The sequence below is a fragment of the Lytechinus pictus genome, chromosome 4 (assembly GCF_037042905.1).
Source record: "Lytechinus pictus isolate F3 Inbred chromosome 4, Lp3.0, whole genome shotgun sequence".
NCBI lineage: Eukaryota > Metazoa > Echinodermata > Echinoidea > Temnopleuroida > Toxopneustidae > Lytechinus > Lytechinus pictus.
This window is the reverse complement of record NC_087248.1, coordinates 19,472,053-19,495,625: the sequence shown is the minus strand read 5'-3', so window position 1 is coordinate 19,495,625 and position 23,573 is coordinate 19,472,053. Positions and strand designations below refer to the sequence as shown.

The window sequence follows — 23,573 nt, the reverse complement described above, 5'->3', positions numbered from 1 at the left end:
GTTTTTTTTCTAATTTTTCAGTACTAAATACAGAAAATCTAAACTACTTGGCAGCTCTGAACCACTTCTCAAAATCATTTGAGTCAGCATAATCAAACATATAAAGATAATATACAAGCAAGGACAAGGAGAGTCACATGGATGCTTGGACCTATAAACCAAGGCCTTCATTTCCTGCTTTAGTTATCGTTTCTTTTTATGCGCTAAGATGTGATGCATGACTTTTGTACTAAAAACCGACATTAGTCACTGAAAAGAAATCCAGGAGTAGGCGGTAGCTGTTCCATTGTTTGTAGTCTTCCCACATCAGGGTTCCGTTTCAGCCAATCAGATTGAAGGATTTCAGTAGCTTTTAACTGTTAATGTCAATTTGTTATTATGACAAGTTTTATAAAAACGGGCCCCAGATGTATCGCTTATGTTCGCATAAGTGTCAAGACTTTTTCAAATACAATTGTTGAAGCATCTGCCTAGATTACAGGCTGGCCATGTCCTTATACACCTTCAACGAGACTCACAGACAGTGAAATATTAATGCATAATACAGAGGATACCATCGGGTTGTGGTGTGCTGTGGCCAGTGGGTTAGTGTCCGGACTTGGAAACGGGCTCAAAATAACTCCTCAAAAAGCTGTGAGCACCGGAGTCGATGGCCGAGCTCAGCCAGGGTAATATAAGAGTGCCTTGGGCACCCAACAATGTGGATACGCACGCTATACAAATACCCTGTGTTATTATCATTAACATCAGTACTTACAGTATCAACAGTGTCCACAAGCACATCGCCTAGGAGATCCCTGGTGTCTGTATACGCTACGTCGGGAACCTTAGAGATCCAGGGGTCCCATTCACCCGACTCATCAACATAGTAATCAAAGACTGAGATATCATGGTCATAGTCGGGCAAGCTGAAAGATAAAGAAGAGAGGATAACTAGTCAAAAGATCTTTGGTGTCTGGATACGCTACGTCAAGAACCTCGGAGATCTAGGGGTCATATTCTGCAGAGCCTCTTGCTCATCTCCACACAGGTGAGGTCAATGGGTGTATCGCAGGAATTTATTCTTGAAATGTTTGTGTGCTGTAAAAGTTTGAAAGGCTAAAGGCCAGGGTAATAATATCCACGTCCCTTCAGGAGCACATAGAGATGTTAAATGGTACATGATATGCGCTTTCCAAGAAAAGGATGTTCCTGTCGGTATTCTATCAAATAATCATGGTACAAATACTGTACATGATATGAGAATGGAAAGCTAATTTTACTCTGGCTATGCCTACAAGAATTCAAAGCTCAATCTTGGATTCTTACAAATATTCTAATCATTTCTCCAAGGTAGATTTCAATAGTTTGAATACCAAAAATGTTAATAAATTGAATAACTAGTATTAAACATTTGTATTGCATCTGGCAAAAAAAATAGTTAATTCAAAGCTAAAGAATGAGATAGCTACATGTATATCTCTGTAATTTACCTTAGTTTGTTGCCTTACATGTTATTTATTAGTTAATGACCTGGGCTTATTTCCTTTATGTTTACACCTACTGTATGTTCCTTAATTTGGTTCCTTTGATTTCGAATGATGAATAAAGTGATTTTTATTTTAAGTGGAGCCCAAATTAAGAATTTTAGTTGCTTTGCTTCAATATACAGCTGGTACCAAGCCTAACTTGTTTACTTGACAGCCAATCACGGCTCGCCATTTAGCGTCCATTGTCTAGTTTCGGTTCTGTTTTTGCTCTAGCGTTTTAGTAATTCATGCGATTTTACTCCGATGAATGCATGTCGAAAAGCTTCAGTATGTCCGTTTTTAAAAGCTATTTAAGAAAAGATCATCAAGACTTACGCTGATGTGAGAGTACGCAGCAGGTCACTGAATCCCTTCCTATCAGAACCTTCCAGAAGACCACCAAATGTCCAGATCAGACAGAATAAGAAGAGCCGTTCAATATGAAGCTCCCCTCCTATCTCAATGTGTTCATTGAGCATAGATTCTAGGAGACCAAGACAGGTTTTGAAGGTTCCTACTTCTGTCAGAGTGGCAAGGGGTCTGTAGAGGGAAATAAAGACAGAATAAGATGAGAAGTTCAATATGCAACTCCCCTTGTATCTCAATAGTCAGGCAGATGTTAAGAACTTGCATCTCGAAATTTAGGAAAAATCAGAAAAGCTCTATACTAGACTGTTTTCAGACAAAATGAGGTTGCCAGTGTAGGATTGTTAATTTGTCATTTACCTATTTTGTTTATTTCCTTTGACTTGTGTTTTCTTCAGGTGTTTTACATTTCTGTTCTGTCTAGACTTTAGTTCATTTGCATTTCTTTTCAGTACTGCCCTTGTAGTCTGGACTTATTTGAGTTTAATGATATTCAGTTGTCATTCATTCATTCTACTCTGAATGCCTTTCCTTTGTTTCTCTTGTCATCTTCATTCCTTCTCTATTCTCTCTTCAGGTGTTCCACTCATTCCATCCCTCACCTGACTCCTTAGTTTCTACTTCCATTATTACATAATCACCAGACATCTTTGTCATTTCATCTCATTCCTAATTGGTTTATCTTATGAATTGGGTTCTTACATTTTAGTTCGATCCTCCCATTTTCTTTAGTTTGATTGGTTGTTATTTCTAATTTAAATATTTATGTAAATTATACTGTGATCCAAAGTTAAGCTGAGGCAAAATAGCCCAGATATTAAAGAGTGTACAACCAGACTCCTTCGGTTTAAGTTCTCTTCATTTTGCGTCTGCGTCATTCCCCTTCAGTTTGATGATTTAGAACTTCATTTATTTTCAACTCCAAACATATAATTTTCTTCAACCCTACAACTGGTGGCAGCGTTCTTCAACCCTACAACTTCCACCCTAGTCATTTCGATGGCGTCTTCAACCCTACACCAGCATTGTCATAATTCTAAGTTACAGCTTTATATGAACTGCCCTCATTTCTTAAATTGAGATACAAGGTATATCTTGAGTCTGCTCAAGGGAAAATTTTAAGAGAAAGAGTAAAATTTAGTCATTGTGAAGCTTCCTACTTGGGAAATTGTATTTCTGTATGCCAAATATACGGTATATAGTACTCTCACTTGACATATTAATTGTCCAATGTACACAAATCATTGATTTTTGGTAAATGAACTTTTGTTGTTGTGGCAGAGTATTGTTCTGAATGTATCAAGTGTGGCCATAATTTTGGTATTAAAAATAAATATTTGACATGTTAAAGAAATGTTCCTGATGAAAAGATTTCAAATCATGTACCATAAAGTCAATAAAAGCTAATTTCTTTGCATATGTCATAAACTGTGTCATGTGTAAATCATTGTGTAAATAGGAAGATATTAAGCTTGGGAAACAATCATTAGACCATACCGTATGGGATCTTGGAAAGTGGTCTAATAATTATTTCCTAAACTGTACATGGCAAGTGAGAATATCTATTGGCTTATTTTGGTATCTATTATGTTTATGTAAGACACACAAATGAAATCAAAATAGAGATGCATTCTTACTTGGTTTCAAAGAGGACATAGTTAACCACTGCGTCCATGGTCTTGTTGAATGCCTTTTGAAGACACTGTATAAAGAAAAAAAAGAAAAAGTATGTTAAGTTTCTGAAAATAAGAAATGATATATGAGCTACATGTATAACTTTCTTTTTGTGTTAATAAAAAAGAATAACGAAGGAAATAAGTTCATTGTTCAGAAATGCTCTTCAATGCTCTCTTATTTGAAATATCTGAAACATTTTGAAAAAAATATCATCCCTAGATTCGAGTGTGGTCCTATATATCTGCGTCTGTACACAGCACAAATATCTTTTAGAGAAATACATGTATAGTTAATTTAATAATTGCCAAAATTTCACAGTTTCAAATCAATTCAAGTCAATGTGTTATTTCTCGGCTAATGTAACTTTCCAATAGTACTAACTAAAAATACACAACAAATTCTAAAGCTCATTTCTGCATTCATTTTTCTACGATTTACACTATTTACAATCAAATATTGTACTTGTCATCGAAGATCACAGAATATGAGGTATAGAACACCAAAGAATACAGAATCGGCATCTTAAAAAACAGGAATATAGGATCTCTAGGGTATACCCCATTTTCACAAATACTCACATGAATCTCCTGTTGGTTGCGGTTCTCTAACCATGCTTGTGCAACCGGCCTCCAGCCTAACACTTCACGATCCAAGTAAACAATACCCTGTAATAATGGATTGGTAAAGGCAAATAGATCTTTGCAAAATTTCAAAGAATATTAATCCAGAACGTCAAAAATTCCCTTTCATTATGACAGATGAGCATGCATACTACTCATTTCAGATCCACATGTAGATATCAATATGAATAATAATAATAATAATGAAATAAATGTTTCAAGCATATATGATTGAAGCAGTTAGAAATGCCCCTTTGCTCTGTTATCAATCTTGCAGATGAAAATAAGTATTACTTTCAATCAATTTTTGACACCGGCAGTTTTTTTTAATATTTGACAGATATAAATTCAAATGCTGGCTAATCATCAATGACAGCTATATCAATCATCAATAATAAGAAGTCACCCCTGAATCTATGATCACCATCTACACCTAATCTTTAAGATTTAAATTTCGAGCAAGTCTCACTTAGGAATTTAATCATGAAACTAGGGGATGACCCAAGTAAGTTTAGGACACATCTGATAGATTATCACTTCCACACAACTCAGAACTACACCCTGCTTGTGGATGGAGTGTAAACGTAGCAGTCTTGTAGCTTAATCTTCCAACTGAACTCAAAGATAGCAATCTTCCATGTGCGTCTCTGAGACGCACATGGAAGATTGAAGATTGATATCCCTATAATTGTTCTTTTTATAGATGTTGGTACACTCACAGTGTAAACAGTAAGAAACATTTCAATTTTTCAACCAAACTCAAAGATTGCTAAACTTTAAGTTTGTCAAAACATGGCTAAAACGTCACTAGCTATTCATCAATGTGTGAGAGTTTGAAGCTTGGAGACATCACTTCACTTCCTCCATCTTCCCATTACAAAGGAGAAGACTCAAAGACTTGTTGAATGACATATTAACCCCTTGCTTTACTGGAACCAAGTGGGCCTTGTACAAAACCTATGTCAAATCAGAGAATACAGTAGTCAACGGGTTAAGAGAAAACTTATGATTCAAACTCACAGCCCTGGCAACAGAAGCAGGTGATGCATTGGACAAGCTGTCGGTTTCAAAGAGAAGCTTCACATTGTCTGCCAGGAAGAGACGGTCACCGTTCCTCAGGTTCAACACCCGGTCACTATCCAGTACCGTGTTGAAGTTATCCGTCCAGCTGGGGGTCAAAGGGCCGTCCAGACACAACCAGGTGGTGCTCACATTCTATCAAAATAAACAAATAGATCATGTAACTGCACCAGCTGGGATTGAAAAAAATTAATCAATATTTGGTAATATTTTAGCAAATTGAATGTATAAATCATATCTTATCACTTTATTTAATAATTATACTCATCACATCCATCCACTCACATCTCTTGATGCCATGTTTAAATAATAGTCAATAGGAAAATAGGTCTGGGCCCCGTAACACAAAGCTTAGCAATGAATTGCAAACATGAAAGAACATTTCTGATTGGTTCCTGGTCAGTATTTTAAACCAAATGCGCGTGAAACATTGATATTGATTGGTCAGTTCATTTAGCGATTGATCGCTAATCTTTGTCTTACGGAGCCCAGGTCATTATTAGTATTTATGGTATTCATAATATATATCTGGACCAAACAGCATGAAAATACAATCATTTACACAATGGATTGAAATAAAAGTCTAGGCGATATCATACTTTTAAAAATAGAATTGATTATAAATACTGCTTGTACAGTCAAACCTGTACAAACTGTCTTTATGAAAAGGTGATCTGTAAGTAGAGTATAAGCCTATAGAAAAAAGTATTTAAGAGGAAGCAAACTTGTGGTCTTTTAAGACAGGTGGTCCTTCTACAAGTGGAAAGAAAGTTTGCATATATCTGTTACAGGATCCTGGAATTGCTGGATTAAAATCTGATTCACTGGATTATAAATCTAAATCTTTCCTCACCCTATTAGCCTTCTTCCAGACATTGGTGAAGACGCCATCTGTCCAGTCATGGTTCTGGTTGAGGTAGCCAAACATGAGCGAGAGATCATCCACCACCAGGGGACTGATCCGCTGTAGCTTGTGGCTGATTGATGTGATACTGGACACGCTGCTACGGGATTGGCGTGACTGGGCGGGGTTCACCGCAGAGAGAGCTTCGACCAGGATCTGAATGCAGGTGGACTTCCCAGTGCCAGGGCCACCGGCTATGATGACGCCTAGATGATGGTGGGGAGGAGGAAGGGGGAGACAAAAGCAAAATATCATAATTATTGCCAAACTAATTCCACAAACTAAAGGATAGTGAACAACTTGTAAAGAACATGCAAGGATCTAGACGAGTTGTTCACTGACAATGTGATATGGCATATGGTTGTTTGCCTATCCCTTCATGGGAGGTCAGAAGTAGTGGTGTCAGAACCACACAAACCACATCAGCCATAAACTGAAAGACCCATCAAGAACCAGCAAGGAATGACCTACATTGTATAATATGGCACAGAGCTGGATGGTCAATGATGTCAGGATTGTTTGCAGTGTCTTAGAATCATACAAATGAAATCAGCAATAATCTAAAACAACCCCCCCCCCCCATACCAACAAAGAATGGCCTATAATATGGCATAAAGCTAAATGGCCCAACCTTTCATGGTGGGTCACACATTGTAATATTAGAATCAAATAAACCACATCGGAAATTAACTGAACAACCCCTTAAGAATCTGCAAGGTTCATTTTGGTATGTCCCAGAGCTAGATGGCCAGTTGTCATGGTGGGTCAAAAGAGGTAGTTTTAGAACTGCACAAACCATATGCAATAAACTGGACAACCCCTCAAAAATCCACCAAGACTGACCTATAACATGGAATAGAGCTACATGTAGGTGGTCCATTCTGTCATGGTGAGTCACATGTCTCAGAATCATATAAACCACAATCTCCTAGTACACCAAGGGAACAAAGCTCAAGAACTTACCATGATTGACTTGTGATATGGCATAGAGCTGCATGACCTTTGCCACCCAGGTCGAGGAAGCAACAAGACCATTCTCCTGGGCCTTGTCAACCACCATGTTCTCTACGCTCATCTTGTTGCGTCTGGCTCGGCTGGAGTGAGGGGTGGGTGGATCGCCCACGCTGGAGAACACATCCTTGATCACATTGTTGAACAGGTACAGCGCCTGGAGGAAATCAATTCAAGAATGATGAAGTTATGACAGGAGAATGCGTATATCATCACTGGCTGTTAAAACCTTGTATCTCAAAATTCAAAACTTTTGAGGATCTCAGATGAAGCAGTATTTAGAATTATGGCAATGGTAGCAACCTCATTGCTTCTGATGTCATAATTCTACAATTGAGTTTGAATTGAGAGGATTTAAAAAAAAATCATCTGCTGAACTGTAAGAAGGAAAATTTATTTCTTAATATGCTGTAAAAACCTGTCTACTGAAACCAACCCCAGGAAACACCATACATGGCCAATGGCAAATGACTCTTCCCCCTTCTCTTACCATTCAGATATTCATAGTTTCAAATATGAGTGTTAATTGATGAATGGTGGCTTGAAGAGTCTGTCATATGATGTGAACAGAGCCATCTTCTCTTATTCTTACGCCAAGAATCATATGCGATGAATATCATTTGAACAAGAAATGATAAAAAATGGACAACTTACGTCTGGTTTGAGCCTTGGTCCCACTATGTCCTGTAGAGCCTGAGCAACCACTGCATGTTCAGCCTTGGCTGCAGGGGTCATAGGATTGGTGGCTCCCGTCTTTCTTGGTTGTTTCTCAACAGTCTTTAACATGGCTGCTGATGCTACAAGGTCACATAATAAAAGATGTCTTAGTATTATCATGTTTATTAAGGAAAGAAAGCATAAATAAGATCTTTACATGAATTTGTTAAATGCTGTTATTACATTACATATTATTTAAGTAGACAGAAAGAGATATATACTATTAAAAAGGAAAGATAGACTTACATCATGAAAACTATGAGTAAAGAATATCTCATGCAAAGAGCTTCCTGTTTGGACAAATGATCCTTGACTACGAGCCAAAGAGAGTTCCTTTCTCTCTTCTTTAGTAAGCTCAGGTCCAATAATAGCATGAAGTAGACAGAGAGATACAGACACAGAGATAGAGAGACAAAGATGACAGAAAAAGAGGAAAAGACCCACTTAAGATGTGAGGTCTATGATCAAAGAGTGTCTTACGCATAGAGCTTCCGGGCTGTACAAGCGATCCTTGACTGCTGGCCCGAGAGAGTTCCATTCTCTCCTCTTTGGTCAGCTTACGTCCCATGTTGGCAAACATGACAGTAGCTGCAATGGAGCCGATGCTGAACAGCTGATGATATTCCTTAGATCTGTGATGAAATGTTTTTGAAAGATATATAATAAATTAAAAACTGAATTAAGGTAAACAAGTTCTTTTCTACAGTATTTCAGACACATGGTATGCATGTTGTTTTTTTTTTTAATCATTTTACATATATTCATTAAATCCATCAATGATCAAAAACGATAAGAATGATGATAAAGTCCTTAGTATCCGTCAAATTTGACACTCCAAAGGAGAATTTCATGATAGGACATGTTGGTCATTTTATCTGACATGTCCTGTCTTATCCAGCAGTTACCACAGTAACAGTATTTCTCAGCCAATTAGATTTTTTTTCAAAATGTCAGATTTAACTTGTCAGACGAAAAAAATGTTGATTAAATGCTACCCTCATGCATCAAAATCCTTACCATAGCTTAGAATATCTACCAGTAGGAAACTATGAACATGAAATATCTTTTGTTATATATGACAGTATTATCAACCACATTTTTTTAAGGGAAGGTATTGAATTTCCTTTGAATATTCAGTAGCAGTCCTGAGACCCAATATCTATAATCCACAAGCAAATGACTTTCATGGGAATCTTTACCCCAGGATAGATGTACATGTACATACAGCCCAAGGCATTGTCACAAAACAAGATGGAATCTTCAAGCAGCTAACTTTAATACCAAAGGCATCTGGTATATCCAGTCTCTCATTAATGAATAAGGAAATAAAACACTATCAAAAACACTTTTAGAAAAGGTGCATCACAACAGAAAGAAAACATACATGCACATCAAAATAACAGAATGAGTAAAACGCTAAAAGAAACACTAACATTTTCATCTGATCTTTAAAGGGGGTACAAACATAGGACACACTACTTTATAGAATTACTACAATGGTTCATACAGTATAGAAATTGTCTCGTTCTGTTTGTTCCTTCTTTTTTTCTTCTTTTGTTTTAATTAGGCAAGCAGTTCAAGTGTGTGCAAGGCAATCAGTGCAAGAAAGAATCTAAAAGGGAACTGCTTTAAATGCAAGTCAAAAAAACCTTTAAAATCTTGCAAATCAATTTAAAATTTAAAATTGGTGCATCTGAAAATCAACATTCCACAACAAAACCAACCCAAGAGATTAAAGACATGCTGTGCCAAAAAAAGTAAAAATAAAATCAATTATTGAACAATTGGTGCACATTTTCTCTCTCTCTCTCTCAATTTTACTGACAGGCACAACAATTACAAATATGTTAAATCAACAAATATTTTTCTTTCTAAGAAAGAAAAAGAAAAGACCTAAAATGTTCTTATCCTGTCTAGTAGGAAAAGTAAACTAAAGATCTGCTCTCTTTCAAAGAATATAACTGAACAATCAGTTTAAAAACACCCTGAAATAACTATGTCAATATCATATCAAATTCAAAATGAATGACTTCATTATCTCTAAACTCAACCAATCATAGTACAATGTTTGAAAAACAAATCTATTAAAAAAAAACATGTAGTTAAATTTGCTTAATGAATGGTTAACAATAAAAACCTTTTTTTTAAACAAGAAACAGCCACCTTAAAGAAGAACATGGAAAATTAACATAAACCTGAAGCCCAGTGCATGAACTCAATGCAAGTGAATTAAAGTGCAGGGCACATCTACATGTAGCTCTCAGATCAGACCAAGGTCAAACCCAAGGTCAGACTGAGGACAAAGGTCAATTGTTTACCCTTCTACATCTCGCCATGAAGAGACGGCATGCAAGAGAACGGTTACCATGGATTTGAGGTTAAAGAGCTCCGTGTCGCCGGGGTTCCTGTGTGGGTGTGTGGGAAGGTATCATGGCAGGAGGAAGTGAAGATACAGAGGTCAGAGGGCAAAGGTCAAAGGTTATATGAGAAAGTTCATTGATAGCCCACATATACCAAGGGGTGTGGAGTCATGGGAGAGTTGATTAAGTTGTTTTACAGAGGAAAGTATGTCAGCGACGTTGGTTATGAAAGTGGGATTGGTTATAATTTTGGGATGGGTAAGAACAGAGAGTATCAAGTCATTGGTTGATAGATTTTTGAGGAGTGATTAAGTGACCACAAGGGAAATACAACAGATAAAAGTGAATATATGATATATTATAAGTGATATATTTAGGAGGTTATAAATAGCAAAGGAAAAAGAGTTATAAAAGTAGGTTAGTTTATTTTTAGATTGTATGCAGAGAAAATATGCAAGATAGAAATTTGGTTAATTAAAATAATAGTTATTGGATAGTAACATAAAGAAAGTAAATTTGTGCATTAGAGATACATGAGGGTAAGATGAATGAGAGTTGGAGAAATGAAATCATAGAATAGAGAAAGGTTTACATTTTTAGTATCATGGTATGTTTGATTTCAAAATACAGCCATATGGTGTTAATATATACAGGTTGGGAAAAGATGGATGCATGCGAATTGCGAGTGGAGGATAAATTTCTCAGCATGTTTGAAAGATGGAACAATACATCACATGAACAGTAGAAAATTGAAGAGGAATTAAGAAATGGTTAAAATAGATATATAGAGGAATGAAACATTTTTAATATTTGTCATGCAGATTACAAATATATAGTACACAGCAATCAATGTTTATATTTTAAAAAATGTGATGGGGATGAAATGGAGAGAGGAAAACAAACAAATGAAAATTAATATCGTTGTAAACTACAAGTACATCACAGAAGACTGTACATTAAGAATTTCATCTGAAGGCTATAAGTAGATAATAACACTTGAAAATAACAATTTTTAGAATACATAAAGGATAGTTCATGCAAATTACAGTATTATCCATGCACATTTACACAATCACAGGTGTGACTAGAAACTGTATTGAGCATGCAGTTTTGGAGTATAAGGAACTACTTTGATGGTTATGACAGAAATTGACTTGGGGAGGGGGACTACTCCTGCACAATTACATCAATATTCCACTGTTACAGTAAAGAATATAAAAGGATGAAGAAAACAAATCCTTTGTGATTTTGTCTTTTTATCTCTAAAATAAATATTCAAATACCAGTTATATTAAAATGGTATTTTCTAAGAAGAATACTGTCCGATAAGGCTAGATTTTCGACAAGGGAAAACTGGAGATAATCAGATATTTTCACAATGCTGCAACTGAATATGAATTACAGGACTTTACCACATGAAGCTAAGAAAGAATTGCAACAAGTAAAATCTCATTCTACGACATTATTTCTAATGACCACTGAAATAGCATAATCACCAATCATTGAATAATTTGATTATACCAAGGAAGGTAGAATGGAAGTGAACTCACAGCTGGTCTTTGCATTGTTGGACGACCATCTTCAGTCGGTCCGCTAGGACCTTGGGAGAGCGGAAGCCGTAGGCTGCACAACGTGCCTTGAGGATCAAAGACATGTCGGGTACAACCAGGGAGACGGTGCGGAAGAGGAGTTTGATGTCAGTTGGTACGTCGCCATGGAGACCAGTCTCGCTGTTGACGGTGATGAAGAGGGCGATGTTACGACCAAGCGTGACCTGGTAGAGGAACACAAATATACAAGTTGCATCTGGATGAATATTTTTATATCTTCAATAATACTCTTTCAGTATCCTCATCATCATCAGCACCATTATTTTTATTATAATTATTATCAATATCTTCATCACCATCACAATCATCTTTATTATTGTCATCATAATCATCATCCGCATCACCATCATCATCCTCACCATCCGCATCACCATCATCATCCTCATCATCATCATCATCATCTCCATCATCATCATCACCATCATCATTGTTACCACCACCACCATCATCATCATCATCTTCGTCATCATCATCTTCATCACCATCATCATCATCACCATCCCCACCATCATCATACCTCTTCTCCATCTCCTAGAATGGCAATCTTCTTCCTAGCCTGTAGAGCTGATATGACAGCGTGGACGTGATCCAATACCATAGCGATAGCTTCCTTGTGAAGGAGCTGGAACTCATCAAAGCAACCCCAGCTTCCATCCTAAATAAGATAAAAACCAAGTTTGAATAAAAAGAATTACCAATGTTGTTCAGTCATGGCACGACAACACAAAAATTTACCAATTTTCTCGATAAAGTCAGGGGGAAATTGTGGTCTAATCAGATTCAGCAAAAGGTCAGATAAAATGTGTCAATATATGCCAATTTGTAAAAAAATTAATGTTTTAGAAAAGATGCATAAACTGAATAATCACAATACAAACTTCAAATAACCTAACTTAAAGTGATTGGCTAACATTGATTTGACTTTAAAAAATCTGAGCTAGAAGGTCACACCTGTGTCTGTGATATGTTACAAAAATGAAGCCCAGAAAAAATTGCGTTCGAAAATAATTATTTAGTGCTTCAAAAATTGAAATATAAAGTGACCGAAAACACCATCTTAATTTCATCCCATACACTTATGTGTACTATTTAGGCGTCTATTAGACGCCTATTTACAAAATCGGGATTTGCCTTGTAGTTTTGGCTTTTCATTCTCAATAATGGTTGTTTTCAGGGTTTATTAGTTCTAATACATGCACTTGTACACATGTTTCATCTTGGTTTGAGAATTTTTTTAATCGGCTGCTCACAAAGTTAAACAATACCTTTAATTATTTTACAGCTACTATTTTTCTAAAATAAATCATTCTAACGAACTCAATATTTTAGTACACTTGATAATAACATGTTTTTTGATGGTTCAGTACATACAACTTGATTTGTAATTAAAAAAACACTACACTTATTTTTTTTTTAATTGTTTAACTACTTTGTATTCTATGTCTGGTGAAACACTATTTGTGGTTCCATGTGAATATTCTTTTGCATGGTGAAAAATGAAACAAATAAGCAAATAGCGTCCTTTGGCAAGGCGTCAATCCACAATTTGCCACTCTCTACCCAGGTGCTAAATGGGTACCCAGTAGGATGCGAAAGTCTATGTAGTATGCCTAGCAATTGAGTCTTGGAACTCTTGTTGAAATGCTCCCCAGGGAGTGGAGAAGGTGCATACATTGTATGCGGGCATGCAAGGATCCCATGACCGGGGTAATAATATATCTGTAAAGCACTTAGAGACGTCGTTCCGATGTGTTAAGCGCTATATAAATGCGGAATATTATTATTATTAAATAATTTACTGGTCCTACATGTACCATATCAATCTTCAAATGTCCTTTAATACTTCCCTATTTCACATCCATTTCAGTTCAAGTTTCCACTATTTTCAGAGGTAAATTCATTTTTCTATACATCCTAATAACTCAATATTTGGGTACACATGCCCATAACATTTCCTTCACAGTAAGGAACAAATAATTTGCTGGTCTTACCATAGCAAGTCCTTGAACTACTTTTCCCAGTGCTGCAGGATCTGTGTGCGGGGAGCAGCCAAATAAGGCAAGGTATCGGCCCAAGAAGAATGCCAGGCCTTTGACGGTCTCGGTCTTGCCCACACCGGTCCCTCCCGTCAATGCACTGCCTCGGAACTGATTCAAGCACTGGAAGGGGAATGGTATACAAATAACATCCAATATTAAGGGCACTGGTAAGAATTATACACATGAGGTAGCTTTGGAACGGTCTAACATGCCTGAGCCTTAAGATTTTGACCACCAATAACACAAGCACAACAAAAGTTTGCACTATAGTAACTGTAAAGTAAGCTACAAGGCTTTATTGTTAATTTTTCTGAAATAATAAGATTTAATTCTAGATTGATTATGCTAACTTATGCACAAACCATACTTTTCACTCTAATTCACAAAATAAAGCTCTGTAAATGCTAATTGTAGGTGTGAATATTCATAGAATTCTCAACAACTGAATTTTTACCCCCCAACAAGTGGAATGCCTCTGGCCGTCTCACCTGCATCACGCGATTCAATATAGCAGCAGTGCTGATTTTGAAAACTACTATAACTCGCACAAGATGTTCAGTGATACTTGGTTACTCGTATTTCCACGTTTTATGAATTAGACCAATACACTTATAGAGATATGATGGCAATTCAACAAATACCCCCAACGTGGCCAAAGTTCTTTGACCTTACATGACCTTTGACCTTGTTCATGTGACCTGAAACTCGCACAGGATGTTCAGTGATACTTGATTACTCTTATGTCCAAGTTTTATGAACTAGACCAACACACTTTCAAATTTATGGCTGTAATTCAACAAATACCCCAATTTGGCCAAAGTTCATTGACCCTAAATGACCTTTGACCTTGATCATGTGACCTGAAACTTGCACAGGATGTTCAGTAATACTTGATTACTATTATGTTCAAGTTTCATGAATCAGATCCATAAACTTTCAAAGTTATGATGGTAATTCAACAGATACCCCCAATTCGGCCAAAGTTCATTGACCCTAAATGACCTTTGACCTTGGTCATGTGTCGTGAAACTCATGCAGGATGTTCAGTGATACTTGATTAACCTTATGTATAAGTTTCATGAACTAGGTCCATATATTTTCTAATTTATGATGACATTTCAAAAACTTAACCTTAGGTTAAGATTTTGATGTTGATTCCCCCAACATGGTCTAAGTTCATTGACCCTAAATGACCTTTGACCTTGGTCATGTGACATGAAACTCAGGCAGGATGTTCAGTAATACTTGATTAACCTTATGGCCAAGTTTCATGAACTAGGTCCATATACTTTCTAAGTTATGCTGTCATTTCAAAAACTTAACCTCAGGTTAAGATTTGGTGTTGACGCCGCCGCCGCCGTCGCCGTCGGAAAAGCGGCGCCTATAGTCTCACTCTGCTATGCAGGTGAGACAAAAATCATTTTAGAAACAATTATTCATGTATTCTAAGCGTTCCAGGAATTTCTTTTTTATATATTTTTGCTGAATTTTTCTCAGAACCATTTTGATGCATAATTATGCTCAAATCAATTTTTTCAGCCAATGAGAAGCAAGAATAATCATACATGTTGCGCAATTTCAGAACATTGAAACTTAAAAGAATTAAGTCAGAGAGTGACGCGGTCAAAAAAATACTGCACAGAGGAATGGTCATGGAAAATTTTAAGGGGAGGTTGATTCAACCCCTCCCCCCTGATGCTTCAGGGTTAACAACCAGCCAACAGAAAAATTGCATTCCAAATTTTCAACATTTGAATATTCAGTCTTCTTTCATGAATGTCAGAAAGAAGCCATTTTTATTTATAGTACCCTTACCATAGCCATAGTAAGGAAGCATCTCTCGGTAATAGGAGTGATGACAAGAGAAGATTGTCCTCCAAAGAACTCATTACCGTAAGAATGACGCTCCTCTAAGATTGTCATCTGAGGCTCATGGCTACCATCTATCAAAAAATCACAGAAAAACTGCATTTAAAATGTCTCTAATGGCGGGTTGTGTTTCAAGACATTTTCTTTCGTTGAAAATCTGATAAGCAATATGTAACGGAAAATAGAAATTGTGGCCTTTATATACAGATGGTCTACATGGACAGCTGTTGACTAAAGTGACTTGATCATACTTGAAAATATGAAATAATTTCTTCAAAAAAGTGATACCTATTTTCAAGATATCAATAAGAGATACTGTATATTGTAAGCACTTTGAGAGTAGAATTTATTAATTGCTATATTACTCTACATTGTAAAGCGCTATGAGCGTGTTTCGAGGAAGAAGCACTACATGTATATAACTGCTTTAAGGTCAAGTCAACCCAAGAAAATTGTTGATTTGTCTGAATAAATAAATCAAACAGGCATCATGCTGAAAATTTGATCAAAATAGGATGTAAAATAAGAAAGTTATGACATTTTAAAGTTTCGCTTATTTTTCACAAAACAGTTATATGAACAACTCAGTGACATGCAAATGAAAGAGTTGATGATGTCCATCCCTCACCATTTCTTTTTTTTATTGTGTGAATTATACAATATTTCAATTTTTACCAATTTGAAATCAAGGACCAACTTAACTCAACCATAAAATGTTATAACAATGGTAAGGCCACATGTTCAGGGTGGAATAAAACTTTGTTTCACAGGACAATGGGGAGCAAAATTAGAATATTTCATATTTCATATAATAAGATACAAAAGAAATAGTGAGTGAGTGATGTCATCAGTCCCCTCATTTGCATACCAACCAGGATGTGCATATAACTGTTTTGTGAAATTAAGTGAAACTTAAAAATGTCATAACTTTCTGATTTTATATCCAATTTTCATGAAATTTTCAGTGTTATGCTTGTTGGCTTTTTCTCTTTTTATTCAAATCATTTTTTTTGGTGGGGTGGACTTGTCCTTTAAGGTAGGCATGTATGTAAGATAGTTGCACAAATATTTTGATATTGTATCCGATATGAACCTCAATGAATAAGAAATATCATATATTTTAGAGAACAGATTGACATGTACATGAAGGAAAGAAGTTAAGAACATACTGCTATGAGCGCTTTTTATACCTAATAGTGTAAACACATTTTTATTAAGTATATCATATCAATTTATGCTGACCACAAAATTGAAAACAAGTGGGATCTTTAAAACCAGTATATACAGTGGAAAGAAAATTATAGTATGTTGAAGAAAAGGGATAATGCCTCCGGCAGCCATGTATGGTGCAAGGAGTCATTAAAAAATGTCACTGGTTTCATAGAGACTACATGTATATCTACATCACCAGTAGAAATAATGTCAATAATTTGCTCCCATTTTCCCAAGAGAAAGTGACTTTAAAAAGAACAAAGTTAACATGCTTATCCAGTATATGATAGGTTGGGACACAAATGTTCATACTTATATTACATTTGAAATACCAAAACTTCTTGAAAAAAAAAGTACAAACACAAAATGAAATGAAACATGCATGAAATGGGTGTAGATGCAATGTAATAAGACTGGAATTTAAAACCAACAGAGCCCACAAATTTGGGAGTAAAAAATACCTTTTCCCTTTTGAACAGGCAAATATAATGGAATGCAAAATCAATATTCCTCCCATATAATTTGCTTTATACAGTTCCAGAACTACACCCCACTCACAGGAACTGCTCTATGAGATAGCAGGCTATTACTAGATAATCATCACAAATACCCAATGGGCCCTTTTGCCTGGTAAGCTTCCATGCAATCGCTTTTACACAGCAAATTGCAAGTACAAGAATTTGCGCTAATTCAATTATTATCATCCTTCATGAATTTGTGCAGATAAAGATAGCTCACCCTTACTTGCACAAGAAAAAGTTGCAAAAGATTTCCAAAGATGTACAGAGACCCCAAAATATGTAACACACCCGATGATAGAAGAAAACCCATTTGAAGTGCGATGAGTGCTTGAATGTATCTATGAATGGCCCCCATGATATGAATGTATATATGTAAACATCATATACATACATTTACGTCTTGCTTTCCCTTCGGTAGGTAAAGATGTAGAACATAATCATTTCAATCACAATACATTATAATTTCAATCTGTTTTTCAATTCTTCCTCTATGATGGAATATTTCCTTGTACTACAAATAGACAACATACAAATAACACAGAAATGAATTCAACAACATTCACTTTTTTTCTGAATTCTCAAAAGTGGACAAATTTGATATATATGGGAGCACATCACTTTTGAATGCAGAAACGGTAAAAAGTAAACTCAATCTCAAACAAAACAGATATTGTTTAACTGACAATTAGGAATGAATAACAGTTTTTATCCTATTAGTCTACTAGCAGATGATCTAATTCTCAGATCGTCTAACTCCATCCTGGCTAATCCGAACTTGGTTTCTTATAAATTCCTCCACACGAAAACTGTAATAAGTTACATGATTATCGATTATTCAACTACTTTTCAATGTAATTTTAATTTCATTTGTTTTCATAATTCTGAGATGTACAAACTGTATTTCATACGTTGTTCTTATTGTGGAAAGTAAATGAAATTGAATGTAATACATTTGCTTGTAGCTGTATCTATAAGCAACATCCAACAGCATATGTGGAGATGAAAATAAAGGCCCGAATTCACAAAGGCGGTCTTGAAAACTATCGGTTGAACCCACGGTTAATGCAGATTTCCTGGATAAATTATGCTTAAATACCATGTACATTAAGAAATTACCAATGCTGATGCGCGCTTTTGTCACATTGCGCTGAACTTATGCCTGTTGCCACATTACGAACACTATTTTAGTCACGAGTGCACTGTTTTTCATTCATTCAAAACAGTGGACTCATGAATAAAAGAGCTTACTTAACCATGGCAACATGAGTCAATTTAGCACAATTTGACAAAAGCATGCATTAGCATTGGACATTTTTAATATACACGGTAAATAGGCGTAATTATACAAAATCTACATATACCATGAGTTCAATTGATGGGTTTCAAAACCAACTTTGTGAATTCGGCCAAAGAGAGTTACCTGATCGTTGCTTTGGATAGACCCGGATGCACCTACGCCATTCAAAGTCAGTGAGTTCTCTCAGCTTCCTGTTGCCCATGTTATCAAGGATATCACGTAGGTAGTAGGATTGCTGCCGGGATATCAACCAAGATAAAGAAAAGAAGGGAGAATAAATCTTAAGCTGGCAAACGATGGTATGAAGATAAAAATAAGGTAAGCATTTAGCCAATAGCAAGTGGTTATGAAACTTTCATGTCCATGACTTGATTCTACACAGTCTTCCAGTCATGCATTTCCAGGGGGCCATTTCATAAAGCTGTTCGTAAGTTAAGAGCGACTTTAAGAACGACTGGTGAACCTATCTTGTGCGCTAAATAATCACCAACGAACATTAATGGTGAATATCATTTACCACAAGAAGGGTTCACCAGTCGTTCTTAAAGTCGCTATTAACTTACGAACAGCTTTATGAAATGCCCCCCAGGTGCAGTACTAGGCAATTTAGTGTGCAGCAATGAAATGCCATAAAAAATACATATTCATTTCTAGAAAAGGCTATGGCAAGGATTTTGATGCGTTTACTCACTCAGGCATACATGCTTAATGTCTTAAATGGAAGTAGACGTGACTTCTCCGTCTGTGCGATTCTACCAATCTGGGGGTATTTTTAACAACATAGATACTTACAGCTACCGTACTCTCTAGACGCCATCGATGAAGAGGGGTCATATGTTTCTGTCGCCTTCCATGTTCCCTCGGTAAAAACCCCGAGTCAATTTTGACATGGTGGTCACAAACTTCTTAGCTTTACTGATAAAAGTAACTAACAAAGATACTTACAGCTACCATACTTTCTAGACGCCATCTATGAAGCGGGGTCACATGTTCCTCCGTGGCTTTCCACGTTCCCTTGGTAAGAACCTGCGTCAGCCTTGACATGGTGGTCACAAACTTCTTAGCGGTGTTCGGGATGGCCTTGCGGTCGTTACGGATCTCCATGATACCCAGTTCGCATTCCTTGGTCCAGTATATGTTCAGACCAAGGCTCGCTACTTGGGTTGGGTACTGTGAAAGATAAGGAAAATAAGACATCATGCAATAGTCCTATTCCTTCACAATATTAAGTCATTTTTACAAAACAGCCATGAGCTATGCATAGGTATTCCTCTGACCGAAGTGTTTATATGTAAGTGCACAATAATGATGATATGAATAAAAATAATAATAATAGCAATAATAATATGCAACACCTTCATAAAGCACTCAATACAATGTTTCCTGGCTATTCTCTGACTGTTGTTGATCATATTACAAAGAATACAAGATAAGTCTTCAAGTGATGTATCCAAAATGAGGCAACTTTCACTATCAATGATATGAATTAGGATATTATAAGATTATCGTGTAGGCAAGCTCTTCGACTGCCAGGCTATTCTCTGTGTCATTGATCATATCATAAACAATATAAGATACTGTTCAAGTAATGAATCTAAAATAGTGTAACTGTGCATTAGTAATGAATCTTAGATTACCTTGTAAGCAAGCTCTTCGACAGCCTGGCTCCCCCCACCCCCGTAAAAGTCTATACAAGACACCGTCAGGTAATGAACTTAAAATTATGCATCCATAGACTACAATTGATAAATTTGTATCTAAGATTACCTTGTAAGCAAGTTCTTCCACTGCCAGACTGTTCTCCATATCTTTGATCATGTTAGAGACCGTGCTAGACATGGTCTTAGTGATCGATTCCTTCAATCCCTTCAGCCAAACCTCAACACCATCTTTGATAGGCACCTACAATCAAGGTCAAAATCAAATGATTACATATGAGTATTGGTTAGTCGTTAGAGTCCATACTGGACATGGTCTTAGTGATCGATTCCTTCAATCCCTTCAGCCAAACCTCAACACCATCTTTGATAGGCACCTTAAATCAAGGTCAAAATCATATGATTAGGTAATGATTAAATTAGTGGGTGTTTTATCTGACTGCAAAGAAAGCATGAATGATTGTTAGTAAGCATCAGTTCTCATGAAAAAAAATTATTCAACATAGAGCTCTCCATTTACAGTGAGTGTCCTTGATATTTTATTTTTTGGTTATATGATTCCTAATTCACTTTTGTTTGTATATTTCATATTTTCTTAATTGTTTAAGCACTTTGATATGGATCTAATGAAAAGCGCTACATAAGACTTAAGTTATTTATTACTATTAAGTTATTATTACTAAGTTAAGTAAGTTAAGTTATTACTTCTTTCTTTTTTAACTTTGTGTAATATTCTGTATGGTTTTTAATGTAAAATAAATTAAATAATAAATAGAAATAATAATAAACAGTTAAGTCTCTTTCAAAGGTAACAAGTATGCATAATTATTCTAAAGCTGGAACAAAATGATATGTATTATAAAATAATGATTTGGATCCATATTTGATAAACCATCCCCATCTCAAAACCCAAATCAGTCAGTAGAAAAAATCTTATATATCGGTCATGAGCAAATTTTCCTGTTAGTTTAAAATGAATGGCAGTCATGTGATCAATTTTAACCAATCATATGATTAGGATTCATATCGGCTTTTAATAATAATAACAATAATAATATACAACATTTATATAATAATAATAATAATCTGCTTTTATATAGCGCTTAAGATACAGATATATTATTACCCCGGTCATCGGATTCAATCAGTCATTCCCGCACACAATTTATGCACATCCTCCACTCCCTGGGGAGTGGAGGATATAATGCTTAATACAAATGTTTCTAAGCACTGCATACTATTTCATCATAACTTTTATGCAACTGGAGTCAGGTAAACCAGAAAGACATACCATTACATAACCATTACCGAAAACTGACCATGAAAACCCAGTGGAACACCAGGGTTGAGAGCGTCAATCATAGATCCATGCTTACCTCCTGCTCAAGACTGAGCAACTCTCCTTCCTTAGACGTGACTGCTATCGCCTGCATCAACCCTCCCTCAGTGCCATCCTGAACACCCCCCTCCATCCCAGTGGCAGCTCCCATTCTACTGTCAACGGAGAGCCGTGATTGGATGCCGGTCAGCCCCAGGCCTGATCCACTTCGTGTGGGGGAGGCGTGTAGCTCTTTGGTAGGGCTGTGCAAGATGCCTTTTTCTGGGGACGGGGGTACACTGCGTTGCGCCTGGGCGGTGGTCAGCGGGATACGCTCCAGACGGATGTCGCACACATAGTTAAAGATACACCTGAAGACGATGAAAAGAAATTTTACTTCCACATAAAGCGCTCATCACTTGAGTTCCTATGCACTGAACAATAACGCACGAAACTTGTTCAGTATATTTTTCTTTTTCTTATCATATTTCAGTATAATTGCTAGCATTGAGGATAAAGAGAAACTGCTTTAGAATTATACACAGTACCTCATAATAAAGTTTTAATAAAGTTTGCATTCAGGGAAGAAGTCGAGACTGGCCCCAAGGCCACATTTTGCCAGCCTTGGCATTGGCTTCAGCCCAAATCACCTGTACAAAGTCTATGGGAGATTTTCTCCAGTTGCCTCTTGGAACAATTGGGCTCAACTCCATCCCTAGAACTTGCATTGCCTTGACTGATATCTTCATAGGAGCTTCTTACCTGATATGAGGTTTGACGGACTCAAGGTCAAAAGGTCGACTGAGGACGGCCAGGAGAACGGGGTCGGACAGGAAGTAAAACCTTGGAAAGACCTGTCTCTTCTTGTCCAGGTATCCCGTTAGAGACTTGAAACAGATCTCAAGCTCTTCATGGATATGACGCAAGACAACTCCCTTGGGAACCTCACCACCGTATGTACACTGAAGTAGATATCAAGATAAACAAAGTAATTAATCATCTCCTCTGTATTAAAACTTATTTAACTCATACTTCGAAGTCAGGTTTCATTCAAACTCTGGTCTTAAGTTGAAGTTTAACTACGGATTGCCAAGTGTGACACAAAATTCTTTGTTTGGGGCTGAAGACCTGCCAGTTATGGTAATTTTAACAATTTCTATACCCCGGCAGCTTCTCCAACTATCATCCAGGTGACAAATTCCTTATCATGTAAAAGATATTGTAATTATTGTTCTTCTCTTTATTTGTTTATACATATAACTCTGTGATAATAATAATCATAATTATAATAACAATTATGATATGTTATTCTTCACTCACCTGTAGAACATTCCTGGTGTCGTAGGCTCGTCTCTGGATCTTACTCCAACTCTTGTCGATCCTGTTGAAACGTTTAGCCTCCTGAGGTAGTTCCTTGGCCGTCCTAGGTATGCTGAAGACCGCTTCAAGGTACTGCCAAAGATCCTGGACCTCAAGCCATTGTTCAAGTACCTCTCCGACACCTAGCATGACAAGAGTTGTAGATTCATTTCAGATTCATATCAAGAGGGTTTTTTTTATTTTCAAGTTATTGCAATTCCTTCAACGGTCTCTCTCAACAAAACTTTAAAGACAGTATATTCTTAAGGATTATTTGGCCGAAACTGAAGCAAAACAAAAATCAATCTTCCATTTGATAGAAATCATCAAGAGAAGTACGACTGAATATCCTTGTCCTCAAGCTATTACTCAAGTGCTTCACCAATACGAAAGAGATGTTGCACATGACAGATGATGTAAATCTTTAATTCACAATTATCATACGCT

The 23,573-nt window shown here is 36.4% G+C and overlaps 1 protein-coding gene across 1 annotated transcript in view; it reads right to left on the bottom strand.

Moving 5' to 3' along the window:
• The window catches only part of LOC129259407 (dynein axonemal heavy chain 5-like), a 120,616-nt gene that overhangs the window by 66,378 nt on the left and 30,665 nt on the right, over positions 1-23,573 (bottom strand). The window contains exons 28-48 of the mRNA XM_064098569.1: positions 23,088-23,269; positions 22,530-22,729; positions 21,826-22,138; positions 20,559-20,693; positions 19,737-19,961; positions 18,915-19,026; positions 17,886-17,903; positions 15,708-15,835; positions 13,845-14,012; positions 12,371-12,508; positions 11,794-12,017; positions 10,202-10,288; positions 8,364-8,515; positions 7,821-7,963; positions 7,119-7,323; positions 6,105-6,361; positions 5,192-5,386; positions 4,130-4,216; positions 3,512-3,576; positions 1,845-2,048; positions 758-908 (exon numbers count right to left, since the gene is read on the bottom strand). Of these exons, the coding sequence (XP_063954639.1) occupies positions 758-908; positions 1,845-2,048; positions 3,512-3,576; positions 4,130-4,216; positions 5,192-5,386; positions 6,105-6,361; positions 7,119-7,323; positions 7,821-7,963; positions 8,364-8,515; positions 10,202-10,288; positions 11,794-12,017; positions 12,371-12,508; positions 13,845-14,012; positions 15,708-15,835; positions 17,886-17,903; positions 18,915-19,026; positions 19,737-19,961; positions 20,559-20,693; positions 21,826-22,138; positions 22,530-22,729; positions 23,088-23,269 (3,389 nt within the window). The remainder of the gene's footprint in view (positions 1-757; positions 909-1,844; positions 2,049-3,511; positions 3,577-4,129; positions 4,217-5,191; positions 5,387-6,104; positions 6,362-7,118; positions 7,324-7,820; positions 7,964-8,363; positions 8,516-10,201; positions 10,289-11,793; positions 12,018-12,370; positions 12,509-13,844; positions 14,013-15,707; positions 15,836-17,885; positions 17,904-18,914; positions 19,027-19,736; positions 19,962-20,558; positions 20,694-21,825; positions 22,139-22,529; positions 22,730-23,087; positions 23,270-23,573) is intronic.